The 15,344-nt window shown below is 44.6% G+C and overlaps 1 protein-coding gene across 5 annotated transcripts; it reads left to right on the forward strand.

The window, feature by feature from the left end:
- Window positions 1-57: 57 nt before the first annotated feature.
- LOC123728134 (serine/threonine-protein phosphatase 6 regulatory subunit 2) lies at window positions 58-15,087 on the forward strand. Of its 5 annotated transcripts, none has more exons than XM_045698719.1 (21): window positions 58-504; window positions 824-992; window positions 1,265-1,403; window positions 1,502-1,600; window positions 1,691-1,877; window positions 5,269-5,406; window positions 5,479-5,544; window positions 5,622-5,734; window positions 5,812-5,925; window positions 6,060-6,180; window positions 8,170-8,361; window positions 8,440-8,781; window positions 8,876-8,940; window positions 10,752-10,867; window positions 10,956-11,065; window positions 13,417-13,494; window positions 13,596-13,693; window positions 13,779-13,833; window positions 13,977-14,101; window positions 14,459-14,621; window positions 14,826-15,087. In XM_045698719.1, the coding sequence occupies exons 3-20, from the start codon at window positions 1,276-1,278 to the stop codon at window positions 14,505-14,507; spliced, it is 2,196 nt and encodes a 731-aa protein (XP_045554675.1). In that variant the 5' UTR covers window positions 58-504; window positions 824-992; window positions 1,265-1,275; the 3' UTR covers window positions 14,508-14,621; window positions 14,826-15,087. The 5 variants fall into 5 exon arrangements, with proteins under 5 accessions (XP_045554675.1, XP_045554680.1, XP_045554677.1 ...); XM_045698724.1 differs by having other exon boundaries at window positions 10,956-11,041; XM_045698721.1 differs by having other exon boundaries at window positions 1,268-1,403.
- The last annotated feature ends 257 nt before the right edge of the window (window positions 15,088-15,344 follow it).

Genomic DNA, 15,344 nt, shown 5'->3' on the forward strand with positions numbered 1-15,344 from the left:
GTTGCAGTTTTGAATAACGCCGGCTAGTTAATGTTGGAAGTACCCTTCTGACTGGGCCACCTCGTTAGCATTTTAATAATCTCCTGTTATTTCTACTAGGGGCACGCAGTCTGGGCTATGTTTTAATGGTGCTACACATTTTTGGGGGACAAGAATATTCAAGAAGCGCAGTCTCTTTGGCACAACGATAAACACACACACATGTTCGGCGTAGATTTGATTGCTCGTTCCAGCAATAGTGTCCGCCATTTTGATTTAAAATATGTGAGCATCCTTTTCTGTCTTGCTCCAATCTTCAGGATAAAAGCGACAACTAATTTACTGAACCTCTGATTGTCCTATACACAGTTGGAAGGGTCAGGCAGCTTCTGGTGAGTTGACAAGGACATAGGACATATTTGGTTAAATAACCTGGACGTGCATCACCAGTTGACTGGTTTGGAACATAAACAAAATGCTCAGCTAGCAGGTTAACAACACTGACGCACTGAAGCTAAAGTCAAGGTAGGTACTTGTCGTAGCTTAGCTGAGAATTCTCAACCCCACGATATCGTGGAGATGATAGTTCTCAGATAGTCGTAGCTGTGACATGGCAAGATTGCAATAATCAGCCTGCCTATATACTCAGTCTAACGTTAATTAGCAGCGCGTAAGCAAGCAACAACATCCTGATCCTACTAGCTAGCTAATATATGCTCAGACATTTGACAGTCATGGATAGCTAGCCACCTTGCTACGCAGCACTGCATCCTAAAGATAAGGAGAGTCAGCTGTGTGTGCTGGAACACACTAATTACTGTTATCTCTCTCTTATCACTTTCAGGTTTCAGAGGTAGTGCTGGAGTGTGTGTGTGAGAGAGAGAGAGGGAGGGAGGGAATGTGTGTCTTGAGAGGGTGTGTGTAATCATCCATACAGATTCATGACCATTCCTACCTGCATATTTGAGATAAATGACTGAAGAGGTTTGACATAGGACACACGTTTTACTAAGGTAAGAAGAAAACACACTCACACATGACACAATATGCTCACTTAAAGGTACAATCTAGACTATCTGTTCACTTCAGGTTTAAAGTGCTTCCCCTGTAAACTGAGGGTGTGTCTGGCTGTCACCCCCCAATCATACCCCCTCCTTGCATCCCTCTTTAGCAAGACCATAGGAAAGCTCATAATACACAAGACCAAACAGAAAAATGAAAGTTGCAAAACCTATGATACACAGAGAAGTTGGTGTCTTTCTATTCACTGTGTCTCTCCTCCCAGCAGCAGCAGCCATGTTCTGGAAGTTTGACCTGCACACGTCGTCCCAGCTGGAGGCCCTGCTTGAGAAGGACGATGTCACGCTCACTGAGCTCATGGAGGAGGAGGACGTACTGCAGGAGTGCAAGGCCCAGAACCGCAGGTTAGTCTTTAGCATTAGCCCCTGCACACTTTTTATTAGCGTTAGCTTTAGCATTTCCAATGCTAACAAGTGTCTGTTGGCTCCTCTCTGGGCCCCAGGCTGCTGGTCTTCCTGTCCCAGGACACCTGCATGCAAGAGCTGCTGCACCTCATCACCACAGAGCCCCCTGCTGGTCTGGAAGAGACCAAACGCTTCAAGTGAGTCCATACACACACGCCATACGTCCAGTCAGTCACTGGGATGCTTCACTGAGCGTGTGTGTGTGTGTGTGTGTGTGTGTGTTCCAGGCACCCTAACATAGCATGTGAGCTGCTGACAAGTGATGTAGGGGTGATAAATGATAAGCTGGGGGGAGAGAAGCCCCTTCTGGACATCCTGTACTCCTTCCTGGAGCAGCCCCCTCCCCTCAACCCCCTCCTCGCATCCTTCTTCAGCAAGACCATTGGAAACCTCATCACACGCAAGACTGAACAGGTACAGTAACAAACACATCTCACACACAGTTAAAGGGATACTTCTGGGTTTAGGCAATTAAGCCTTATTTCCTACTTACCCAGAGTCAGACAAACTCATGGATACCATGTTTATGTCTGTGTGCGCAGTTTGAAGGTAATATATCGTTAGCTTAGTGCATTTGTTGGAAGTCTCCACAAACTACTAGCCAGCTCCTCTCAAAAGCAGGGAAATGGACCGAACTACTTCAAAGCTGGGTGGTTGGTCATTTATATTCTTACAAAGCTATACATGGTAATCAATATTTTATAAATGTGTAAATTATTGTGATAATCATAAGAAATGTGTCACATAGAGATTGCAATGTTATATCTGTCTGTGGCACTACCCATGCGCTCACAGATGCAATAATGGGACAGATACAGCATTGCGATCTCTGTGACAACGGAGCAGAATGAGGAAGAGGATAGAATCTTGTTTCTTATGATAATCAGTCAAATTAACACATTTATAAAATATTGACTTGTATAGCTTTGTAAGACTAAATGACCAACCACTCCGCTTTGGAGTAGTTAGGTCTATTACCCTGCTTTTGAGAGGAGCTTGCTAGTAGTTCCTGGAGACTACCAGCAATTGCGCTACGCTAACAATATACTACATTCAACTTCATTCAAACTGCATGCAGAGACATAAAAATGGTGTCCATGAGTTCGTCTGACTCTCGGCAAGTAGGGAAAAAGGTGTCGTGTCTTTGGCGTCATTAAAACTGAAGACTCATTTATCAAATAACTCTGTAATTATTATTACGCGATTAAACTGATTAATCGTGTAACTGTAATTAACCAGGAAATCGGGGCACCGAGGAAAATATTCAGATTACAAAGTTATAATTTTACTAATATAACTTTCAGATATTTAAATATCTGATCAATTAGTCTTCTGATCAATGACGTATTCTTTACCTCACGTCAGTCTCATTCCAAACGTCGTAAATTGTTGGTTACCTGCACGAACCCAGTCTTCACTATGAGTCATCCATACATCAATTGTCTTTAAAATCATTTATTTACTAACTAAGTAATTCACAGAAATGCATAACAAACAGTAGATATGGTTACAAGGAAATCATAGGGGGAATGTCCCCTAGTGGGCTAAACTGGCATGGCGGCTTGTTAGACAAAAAGGGGAGTGGGGGTCAGCTAAGAAGGCCCGACAGAGTTGATAATTATAACAAATTAAATTCTAATCCTTTGCGCATGAACGCTCACTCATTCGGGAATAATTGCAATCAATATATTTACGCTCAGTGTGTCGTCGGGATCTCTGTTGAAAAGTATGTTTCTGTTGGAGAGTCTGTCCGCCCTCTCTCTGTCGTGGTTAGAATGGGTAGTTCAGAGTGACATTCATTCATGTCGTTATAGAATAGCAGTGTCGGCGGTTGTCGGTCTTCGTTCAATGATACCGAATTCCTAGCTGCAGACTAGTAATTAATATCAAAGACCTGTTCTTATTCTGTCGGTATCGATAGTCTAAGAGTTTAACCACGTGGTATGGTTAAAAGTTCAGCAAGAGGAATGCATGGTCAAACCTTGGCCCTCTCGTTATCGAGGTAAGCTGGTCTCCAACCTTTAGCCATCTCGTAATTGAGGTAAGCTCGGTCTCCAACCTTTAGCCATCTCGTAATTGAGGTAAGCTCGGTCTGGTGATATAAAACCTAGGTGGGGGTTTTATTCGGAAGAGCAGAAAAGGGCCTGTCCCATGACGCCAGACCATAACTGTGCTCATGGGTGGTCCTCTGATTTAGTTAGACTCCAAAGGGAATTGGAGTTTCCTTCATTAAACAGTCCAAAATCACATTACACAATTTCACAAACAGTTCCATCCTTATTCATTCATTTTATACAACCATTTAGATGTTAGTCTCATACCTGAGACTCTTCTATAAACATGATTATGGTAATGTTAATAATTAATAATAGTTATATTAATTAATAGTTATTAATAGTATTATTAATAGTAATAATAATAATTTCCTCCCGGGGAAGGACTGCCCGTTCCATGATCTCGCCATCACGGTTGACAACTCCCTTGTGTCCTCCTCCCAGAGTGCTAAGAACCTTGGCGTGATCCTGGACAACACCCTGTCGTTCTCCACTAACATCAAGGCGGTGACCCGATCCTGTAGGTTCATGCTCTACAACATTCGCAGAGTACGACCCTGCCTCACACAGGAAGCGGCGCAGGTCCTAATCCAGGCACTTGTCATCTCCCGTCTGGATTACTGCAACTCGCTGTTGGCTGGGCTCCCTGCCTGTGCCATTAAACCCCTACAACTCATCCAGAACGCCGCAGCCCGTCTGGTGTTCAACCTTCCCAAGTTCTCTCACGTCACCCCGCTCCTCCGCTCTCTCCACTGGCTTCCAGTTGAAGCTCGCATCCGCTACAAGACCATGGTGATTGCCTATGGAGCTGTGAAGGGAACGGCACCTCCATACCTTCAGGCTCTGATCAGGCCCTACACCCAAACAAGGGCACTGCGTTCATCCACCACTGGCCTGCTGGCCCCCCTACCTCTGAGGAAGCACAGTTCCCGCTCAGCCCAGTCAAAACTGTTCGCTGCTCTGGCACCCCAATGGTGGAACAAGCTCCCTCACGACGCCAGGACAGCGGAGTCAATCACCACCTTCCGGAGACACCTGAAACCCCACCTCTTTAAGGAATACCGAGGATAGGATAAAGTAATCCTTCTAACCCCCCCCCTTAAAATATTTAGATGCACTATTGTAAAGTGGTTGTTCCACTGGATATCATAAGGTGAATGCACCATTTTGTAAGTCGCTCTGGATAAGAGCGTCTGCTAAATGACTTTAATGTAATGTAATGTGGCCGTATTGTCTCATGAGTTTCACAAAATTTTACCAAACGGACCGTTCGTAGCTGGATTCTTCACCAATCTTTTATACCTTCTCCAGAACATAAATGTCGTTCGGTTCTCCAGTTCTGTGAGGTGGAAGAACTCCTTTGTTCTCTCTATGAAACTCACTCTGTCTCTATACTGTGGCCATGAGGAGAGAATCTCCTCATAGGAATTTACGACCGCTCTTACAGAGCCTGGTGTCAGAAGTATAGAGGTCGGGGGATGGTGCATAGAAAAGGCCTGGTGCAGAGGGAGGGGGGTCAACTGTGCTCGCTGTACCCAAAGAGGGCAACGTCATGACAAAGGCTTAATTGCCTAAACCCCGAAGAATCCCTTTAATGGTTATAATCGGGTTGTTGTGTTCAGTTTTCTGCAGAGCAAGGAGATTTCTTCTCTCTAGTGTAGATTAATAAAATTGGTTATAATAATCTATATGGTTGAATATAGGTTTTCAGTTGATCTGGTTGACAGGTGGTTGTGTTGTGGTCTCTGTAGGTGATCTCCTTCCTGCGGGGAAAGGAGGGTTTCCTGGGTCTGGTTCTTAAACACATCAACACATCAGCCATGATGGACCTCCTGCTACGCCTCATCAGCTGTGTAGATCCTGCTCCTCTCCGACAAGACACACTCAACGTATGTCACACACACACACACACCCTCAGCGTGACGTAAAATATGTAATGTATGTTTGTGTTCCCTCTGCAGTGGTTGAATGAAGAGCGGCTGGCCCAGAGGCTCATAGAACTCATTCACCCAGGGAAAGACAAGGAGGTATGAGACACACACACACACAATCTACCGATGACTAGAGTGCTGTCAGAGGAGTAATGTAGCCGAATGTGTTTCAGAGACAGTCGAATGCGTCCCAGACTGTGTGTGACATCATCCGTCTGAGCAGAGACCAGGCCAATCAGCTCCAAGAGAATTCTGAGGCCGACCCTCTGCTCGCCGTGCTGGAGTCGTAAGTCTCTCTCTCTCTCTCTCACACCCTCTCACCCTCTCACCTACCTACCTGTAATGTCCTGTGTGTTCCTGCAGGCAGGAGTGTGTAAGTCAGCTGCTGGACAACATGTTTGTGGGCGAGAGCACAGAGAGCTGCATCGTCTACGGAACTCAAGTCCTTCTCACCCTACTGGAGATCAGGAGGCCGGGGTGGGTGTTCCATTCTCACATTCCTATAAAGCCTACCGAATAGGATGTGTAGGAATTTGGTCACGGGCTAGCCTCTCTTTGACTCACAGATTTTCACATCCTAACTGTGTCTTTGGTGTGTGTGTGTGTTCCAGAGTGGAGGGTGTGCTGGATGTGTGTGTTCTGGGATATGAAAGGTGTGTCGTCAGCAGCATCCTGCAGGCTGTCCAACCCCACCTCAAACACTACCACCAACTACTGCTGGATCCTCCCAGGGTAAACTCGCACGAGTGCACACACACACACACACACAGGGTTGGGTGGTATCCAGATTTTCATATTGTCATACCGTCCTTTTCTCATCCTGGGATTTACGGTATTAGTGCACAAGGGGGCACCAAAAAAAATTTAAAAGCCCATCGGGTGTTTATTACCAGAATGCTAACAAAATTAGCACAAGTAATAGTGAGTGAGCGCAAATGAAAATAAGCAAATTGCAAAGACCGACAATCCAGCTCATAAAGTTATAGATGTGTGTGTAGGAGCTACCGAATGTCCTTTTTGGTGAGTTTGGACATTACAAAGCAAATGTGAACAGGAGACATTGTGCAAAGGAACAAAGTTTTGATGCATGCTTGTCTGAAGGAAGGACAGTACTGGCTCTGGATTCAGCATGTGAACAAGCTGTGTTTGTGTGGTATCTGGAGTCGCTAGGGCAACTGGGCCTGCCTGCTCTGCCCGGTGAAGAGGGGGGGAGCAGACAGGCCTAGAATGGAGAGAAGAAAATGCAAGGAAATTAAGATAACCCATCCAAAGGGCTTTGACTTCTCAAACACGGCAGAAAGCTAACACGATATGATGCCCCAATACCTTATTAATTCAGCCACTTACTCACAAAACTAGCAAGTTAAACTTAGGGGTTGCTATCAAATCAGTTTATTTGTCATGTGTGCTGAATACAACAGGTATTACAGTGAAATGCTTACTTACAAGCCCTAACCAACAGTGCAATTTTTAAGTAAAAAATAGGTATTGGGTAAACAATAGATCAGTGGAGAAAAAAAAGGAAATAGACAGTGAAAATAACAGTAGCGAATTTTTGTACCGGTACAAAGTCAATGTGCGGGGGCACTGGTTAGTTGGGCTAATTGAGGTAATATGTAGGTGTATAGTTAAAGTGACAATGCATAGATGATAAACAGTAGCAGCAGTGTAAAATAGTGTGTTTTTCATGCAGGAAAAAAGATGCAATGCAGAAATATCTTGCTGCGTTTTGTCGACGCAGATCTAAAATGCTTCTTATTGTAATTTCTGCTCGGGGATCAGACCCATTTTGTGCTTCAGTTGCACTTCTCCACTTGGATGAGAATTCGCAAACGAACCGGCATTCTATGACCAGACAGCACTCTGACTGATGTGTAGCTACTTTTACCGGTACTTTTCTCTGTGTAGCCAGATTAATTTTCTCAGGTAAAATGCTAGATTAACTTAAAACAAAACATTAGGAAATGTAGCTGGCTACATTCTTTCTATAAATACACTTTAGAAATATGGCGGCCATGCATTATTTTTGCAAAAAAATACCATGCTTTTTCATTGTAAGCTCATTTACTTATGTGGCTGCCGGCCAAATAGAGTAGCACTTCTGTTGTCATCTGATGAAAATTAAGCTATTTTCTGCCAAATGTGTTGCACTGATGTATTTTCTGTGATGGATAACTTTAGTTGCACGTCCCTGATCACTCTAGTGAAGCAAAAAAACACAACTTTCAATATAAAACGCGACCCCTGTCAATACACAGCTGGACTCAACCTGCTCCCGCTTTCTCCCGTTGTGCTATTTACAAACAAACACATGGCTCAACTGTTCTGTGGAACTAAGGTAAGCTTCCTAATGTAATATGACCGGTGAAATGAAGAACGCGATCTGCTTTATCTCTTAACATATTGCACAAGTTGACTGCAGGTATTTACTTAAGTATATACAAATATAAAAATGTATTGGGAAAAACTTCAAATAAATAGTTGTAATGTTGTTGACGGTATTGAAAAACCATCCTGTGGCTATTTCCAAGTACCTCAGTATACCGCGCAAGCCTACAGACACATGCACACCTTCAACATACACACATCCCGTATTCTCTGACTATGTCACCCTTCCAGTCTTGCGGTGTTATCTGTTATACATTCTTGGAGCTGTAATGTCAGCTATTCAGCACATCATAAAACTAAATTACACCTGTGTCTATGTGCGTGTGTTTCTAGCGGACCCCCATGCTGACCAGTCTAGGTGTGTTGGAGGTGCCACTGGGTAACTGTCGTCTCCATGTGGCCAGACTAATGGCCTCCCTACTACAGACCACTAACACGAGTTATTACACCTGTTTTGACGACACGATTTATAACAACACCGTCACACTGGAGCTCTGCAGACTCCAGACCATAAACCTCCTACTGGTGAGTACACTCACACACACCATGTCCTGGTTTGTATACATATTTTATCTGTTAACCTGTTTGTGTTGTGTGTTGCAGGACCTGTTCTTTAAGTACACCTGGAACAACTTCCTGCACTTCCAAGTGGAACTGTGTGTGGCAGCCATCCTCAGCCACTCTGCTCAGGAGGAGAGGCCCCAGGTTGGCCTGGTTATCCAGGAAAGGCCCTTGGTTCCCCTGGAGGACATTCCCCAGGCCAGCTTTGTGGCCCAGGAAAAATCCATGTTTCCCCAGGAGGAGAATCCTCAGGGCAGCCTCCTGACCCAGGAAAAGCCCAGGCTTCAGCAGGAGCCCCAGGAAAAGCAGGCCTTGCCTGGCCCCAAACCACCACTGCCCTCTGTTCCTCCTGACATCTCCACACATAACCCACTGGTGACCCATGTACGTGTCTCTGCCTGCCTGTGTTTCTCTGTAACATATTCTCTCTCAAGGTCTCCCTCTCCCTCACTCTTTCTTTCTTTCTCTCCATCTGTAGTTGTTTCAGGACTGTCGTCTGGTTCAGAGGATATTGGAGGCCTGGGAGGAGAATGATAAGACTCAGTAAGACACTCAGTGCCGGAGAAAATAGAGCCCTAAGGAGGCGCAAGTGTCAAACGCACATTAGTTTGCAATTTTGTAATGTAAATACTGGTGCAGTGGCATTTTCCAGCCCTAACGCCAGGTTCGGCAATTTACCTGTCTAACATTAGCGCGAGGAGGGGTGGCAATATTTGATGTGTGTCATTAAAAACAAGCGCAAAAGTGAATACTTCATGCAGCGTTAATGGGATGTTTTAAGACCCACAAAAAGCATGTCTTAAGGGTAATGCAGTTAATAATGACATGGACTTTGAGAGTGGAAGTGCAGCCTTACCAGCCATAATGCACAGTGCCCATGGAAGAGGGATGTGCCGGTGAATCTCATATTTACAAACATAAAAAAAACGATTTTATTTAAAGACCAAGCATAACCTACCCTCCCCTTAATCAAAGTTGATTTAGCAGCATCGCATAGGTGCATCTTTTTATCCTGGCCATTAGCCAAGTAGCCTATGAATGAAGGCTTCTAAATGGTCTACTGAGAGTGCTTTGAAATATTTTAGGTTTTTGCCCTCATGCTATCCATCTCCATTTTCAAAGAGCGCCCTTCACCCGATTCCCAAAGACATGCTCCTCCAAACTATTCAGTCCTCCTATAATGCCATATCAACGGCAGATTTGTTTGAGAATCTGCCTCGCACATAAGCAACGATACAATTGTATTTTGTATAGTCATGCGAATGTTATGAGTAAAGCCATTTAGGCCTACGTGTGTACATGGTGCCATGGAACGAAAGAAGCGATTTTATGATATAATGCTTCTGACCCTGTCCGATTTAGAAATATTGTTGGTGTTTTAATAAACAGATTGCTTGTTTTGTTTGATATCAAGCCCTCCATAGGATGCCCTTACCCGAGGCTACTAAGGCTGGTTCAACAGCAATGCGTTGTTTTTTTATCCTGGCCTTGCAAAGTAGCCTTCCATTAAAGGTGTTTAAATGGTCTATTCGTCAGAGTTAATTTTGCTTGTTCGAGTATCCATCTCCAAAGAGTGCCTCATCTGGTTACCAAAGACGCACTCTAGACTTAATTAAATTATTCTGTCCTATAATGCAATATCAACGGTAGGCGTAGGTTATATTGAGAACGTGCCTCACACATACAATTTATGAGTCTAGTATTTTATTTTATTTTATTTTAGGAGAAGTGCAATACGTAAAGACATGTAGGCTTGGTTAGGCTCGTTGAAGAGAATTGCAATGTTGACCACCAACACTCCAAACAGGCTATTGAGCAAACACTGGATTAAAAAAAAATTATAATAATAAAACCATTTTTTTTACTGTTGCTATTTGTTACTGTAGCCTATGCTATTTAATAAACTAGTATCAATCCACAATGGACCAGGATGAGAATATTCTGTGCCCCCAGACGAATTGGTGTTGATGAAACAAAACGCATTCAGTATTAAGCCATGGAACATGTTGATTGGCCAGTGAGTGGCCAAGCCCTCATCACACCGACAACGTGTTTATTCATCAAAACCCAGCCATTTCATGCCACCGCCAGCTATTGCGCTCATAATTCCCTCTGTGAAAAAAATATTTCTGACACACCCTGAACCTATTAAGCTCTGCCAGCGCTTAGATTTACCACTGCGTTAGATTTGTTAATAGAGCCCTCAAACTGTTAAAGTTCAACAGTTCAGCTGTTTTTGCTCCTGTTTTGTCATAAGTGATTGGTGTGTAATAGTGTGTCACGAGTGTAGGTTGTTAACGTTTATAAATGTAATTGTCCATGTTACATTTTCTCATGAATGTGTGTGTTCTCAGGGCAGAGGGGGGTATGAGGAGAGGCTACATGGGTCACCTGACAAGAATCGCCAATACTGTAGTCTGTAACATGGAGAAAGGACCAGTCCGCACCCAGATCAGCAACCTTATTACAGGTAGGGCTGTGTGTGTTACTTAGGCCTACGGACATAGCAAGCTTATTGTAGAGTGTATGTGTGAAGTTCTCTACTGTCTGTGTTGCAGAGCTGCCTAAGGATTGCAGGGGGCGCTGGGAGAGCTTTGTAGACCAGGCCCTGACAGAGACCAACAGGAAGAACACTGTAGACCTGGTACACATACCTGCTCACACAAATGTACACCAGTATTTCCCCTAGCATTTTTTTCAGGAGTGGTGGCAAGGGTAGGTAGGTGGGGGGGTGTAGATTGCTACAAGCGGGGGACTTTGTCAATAAGCCAACGTCTATCCATTTAAAAGCACGTCTCGGCAGATGTGTATATATATATATATTTGTGTGTAGATTGAAGGACAACAACAAACTTAATCCATTTTAGTATAAGGCTGTAGCGTAACAAAATGTGGAGAAAGTCAAGGGGTCTGAGTACTTGCCGACTGCATTGTACGTGCATACAGTGCATTCGGAAAGTATTCAGACCCCTTGACTTTTCCACATTTTGTTATGATACAGCCTTATTCTAAAATGTATTAAATAGTTTATCATCAATCGACGCACAATACCCCATAATGACAAAGCAAACTTTTTTTTTTTATATATACTGAAATATGACATTTACATTAGTATTCAGACCCTTTACTCAGTACTTTGTTGAAGCACCTTTGGCAGTGATTATAGCCTTGCGTCTTCTTGGGTAGAAGCTTGGCACACCTGTATTTGGGGAGTTTATCCCTTTGCAGATCCTGTCAAGCTCTGTCAGGTTGGATGGGGAGTGTCGCTGCACAGTTATTTTCAGGGCTCTTGATCGGGTTCAAGTCCGGGCTCTGGCTGGGCCACTCAAGGACATTCAGAGACTTGTCCCGAAGCCACTCCTGTGTTGTCTTGGCTGTGTGCATAGTGTCATTGTCCTGTTGGAAGGTGAACCCAGTCTGAGGTCCTGAGCGTTCTGAAGCATGTTTTCATCAAGGTTCCCTGTACTTTGCTCCATTCATCTTTCCCTCGATCCTGACTAGTTTCCCCAGTCTCTGCCGCTGAAAAACATCCCCCGAGCATGATGCTGCCACCACCATGCTTCATCGTAGGGATGGTGCCAAGTTTCCTCCAGATGTGATGTTTGGCATTCAGGCCAAAGAACCTTGTTTCTCATGGTCTGAGAGTCCTTTAGGTGCCTTTTGGCAAACTCCAAGTGGGCGGCGGTGCCAGTTACTGAGGAGTGGCTTCCGTCTGGCCACTCTACCATAAAGGCCTGAGTGGTGGAGTGCTGCAGAGATGGTAGAACCTTCCAGAAGGACAACCATCTCCACAGAGGAACTCTGGAGCTCTGTCAGTGACCATCTGGTTCTTGTTCACCTCTCTGACCAAGGCCTTCCTCCCCTGATTGCTCAGTTTGGCTGGGTGTCCAGCTCTAGGAAGAGTCTTGGTGGTTCCAGGCCACTGTCTTCTTGGGGGCCTTCAATGCTGCCGAAATGTTTTGGTACTGTTCCCCAGATCTGTGCCTCGACACAATCCTCTCTCGGAGCTCTACTGTCAATTCCGTCGAAGTCATGGTTTGGTTTTTGCTCCAACGTGCACTATCAACTGTGGGACCTTATTATATAGACAGGTGTGTGCTTTTCCAAATCGTGTCCAATCAATTGAATTTACCAGAGGTGGACTCAAAGTTGTAGAAACATCTTAAGGATGATCAATGGAAACAGGATGCACCTGAGCTCAATTTCCAGTCTCATAGCAAAGGGTCTGAATACTTATGTAAATAAGGTATTTTTATAAATTTACAAAAACATTTAACCTGTTTTCGCTTTGTCATTATGGGGTATTGTGTGTAGATTGAGATTTTTTTTGTTGAAACATTTAATTCATTTTAGAATAAGGCTGTAACGTAACAATATTTGGAAAAAGTCAAGGGGTCGGAATACTTTCCGTTTTATATAAAATATTTTATTTTGCAACAGTTTAGCAGCTAAATGAATATAGGGGGAACTCTGCATACCACAAATATAAATGCAACAATTTCGAAGACTTTTCTAACAGTTTTCAGTTCATATAAGGAAATCAGTCAATTTAAATAAATACATTTGGTCCTAATCGATGGATTTCACATGACTGGGCAGGAGCGCAGCCATTGGTGGGCCTGGGAGGGCATAGACCCACCCACTAGGGAGCTAGGCCCAACCAATCCGAATGAGTTTTCCCCACAAAACGGCTTTATTACATACAGAAATACTCCTCAGTTTCATCAGCTGTCCGGGTGGCTGGTCTGAGACGATCCAGCTGGTGAAGAAGCCAGATGTGGAGGTCCTGGGCTGGCGTGGTTACACGTGGTCTGCGGTTGTGAGGCCGGTTCACCAGATTGTCTAAAATGACTTTGGAAGCGGCTTATGGTAGAGAAATGAACATTCAATTTGAGAAATAAGAAATAAAATACAATTCTGGGATCTTTTATTTCAGCTCATGAATCATGGGACCAACACTTTACGTTTATTTTTTGTTCAGTATACATATGTAAAACCCCTGGCTTTTGTGTGTTCCAGGTGTCTCACAACCTGCGCTCCTCCAGTGAAGACGATGACCGACAGAGTCCCTTCCCCAAAGAGCTGTCACTGCAACAGGTACACACACACACGAATTTAGAGATAGTCATCTACTGCTCCTACTCTGTCCTGGTAGCTACCATGATCTAGTTCTGTTTTATATGGCTGATATCTTACAGACATTCTCAGACTACCAGATCCAGCAGATGACTGCTAACTTTGTGGATCAGTTTGGCTTCAATGACGACGAGTTCTCAGAAAACGGCGACAACATCAGGTAAGACGCACAAACGCGACATTAAGTAAGTTCCCTAAGTGGTTCTGACTTGATTGTGACTGAGTGTGTTTGTTCTGTGCTGCAGCGCCACCTTTGACCGGATCAAAGAGATCAACTTCAACGTGGACACAGAGGACACTGTGAGTGACTGAGTCAATAGCCTCTACCTCATATGCGCTTCCATTTTTGAAATTTACTGTCTGTCGTTACCTAAAATGGTCTTGGCGTACAGTCATGCAGGGAATCTATACGCATACATTGTTGTGTTTGCGTACACTCACAGGCTAAGACTGCAGCATTTGAGGCCTGCACTAAAGAGAAGATCCAGTTGTTTGATGACAGTGAGGAAGAAGACATCTGGGAGGAGAGAGAGATCAACTATACTACGCACACCAAGTCTAGGACCAGGTACACACAAACTCAGATTAACAATACAACACTCCAGGACTATGCACACACACACAGGCCTACATATATGCCATCTTAATTTGAGCCTGCTTCTCACAGCAGGAAAATAATCCTTCAACAGGAAATGTGGATTATAGTTCATGGAAATGTTTGTGTGGGTTAATAAAAAAAATTGTTAGGGAAAATCAAATCTGACATTTTAAAGTTACAAACTTTAGAAGCCTTTTTAAGCCTTGAATACACTAGAATTTGCATTTCCTGCTGCTCAGGAAAATTCTTTGTGAAAACAGAGTGATCAATTTTAGACAGCAGATCTACATACAGACACACAAGTAATGCTCTCTCTTGGTTTCTCAGGTTTGGGGGCCACAGACGTCTGTTGGATCGGCTCAGAGTGATGGGATGAGCGATACTCCTGATAAGTCAACAGGTTCTGACACAAAGGAGGGGGATGTGCCTCATGAGGTCACAGGTCAGACTGAACACAGCAAGAACATCAGCCAGACGGAGACTGCACAGAGTAAGGATAACTATTTGACCCCGAGTCTGCTTGGGTGGGTGGGGGTATTTCATGGGTTTGCTGCGGAGTGTTTTTGTTTGTGGGGTGTTTTTGTGATTGTGTGTGGTTCTAGTTTTCTTTGGTTGTGTGTTGCTGTGGTAGTATAAGTTTCTGCCTGTTTTGTTTGAGTGTCTGGCGCTTACTCTGAGTTGTCGTTTCTCTCAGGCCCTGGCTGGGCGGCTAGTTTCGGGGAGGTGAACTTTAACTCCCCCTCATCTGGAGTGGGTGTGGACCCATGGGGTAGCCCCGCCCCCAAGCCTGGAGTGGGCGTGGACCCATGGGGTAGCCCCGCCCCCAAGCCTGGAGTGGGCGTGGACCCATGGGGTAGCCCCGCCCCCAAGCCTGGAGTGGGCGTGGACCCATGGGGTAGCCCCGCCCCCAAGCCTGGAGTGGGCGTGGACGCATGGGGAAGCCCCGCCCCACAGCCTGTAACTACAGAGGCTGAGAAGGGCTGGGCCAAGTTCACTGACTTTCAGCCGTTTTGCTGGTGAGTGCAGCCACGTTTCAGCCCATTTTTTTTTTAACCTTCTGCTGCTCATGTATAGGATTATATTCTGACACGTGTGTTTGTGTGTGTTCAGTTCAGAGACAGGTTTGAGGTGCACTTCCCCAGTGGACTCGGAGATCTGTGGGTCAGACAAAACTAAACCCAGCCAGGGAATGAACCGTAAGTCTGTGTGTGCT

Source organism: Salmo salar, chromosome ssa17, assembly GCF_905237065.1.
Source record: "Salmo salar chromosome ssa17, Ssal_v3.1, whole genome shotgun sequence".
Taxonomy (NCBI): Eukaryota; Metazoa; Chordata; class Actinopteri; order Salmoniformes; family Salmonidae; genus Salmo; species Salmo salar.

Excerpts from the sequence above, each read along its gene's own strand:
- LOC123728134 (XM_045698719.1), top strand. The coding sequence starts at position 1,276 with ATGTTCTGGAAGTTTGACCTGCACACGTCGTCCCAGCTGGAGGCCCTG. Across the intron at positions 8,362-8,439 it reads AGACCATAAACCTCCTACTG|GACCTGTTCTTTAAGTACAC; the intron begins GTGAGTACACTC and ends TGTGTGTTGCAG. Across the intron at positions 13,834-13,976 it reads ACGTGGACACAGAGGACACT|GCTAAGACTGCAGCATTTGA; the intron begins GTGAGTGACTGA and ends GTACACTCACAG.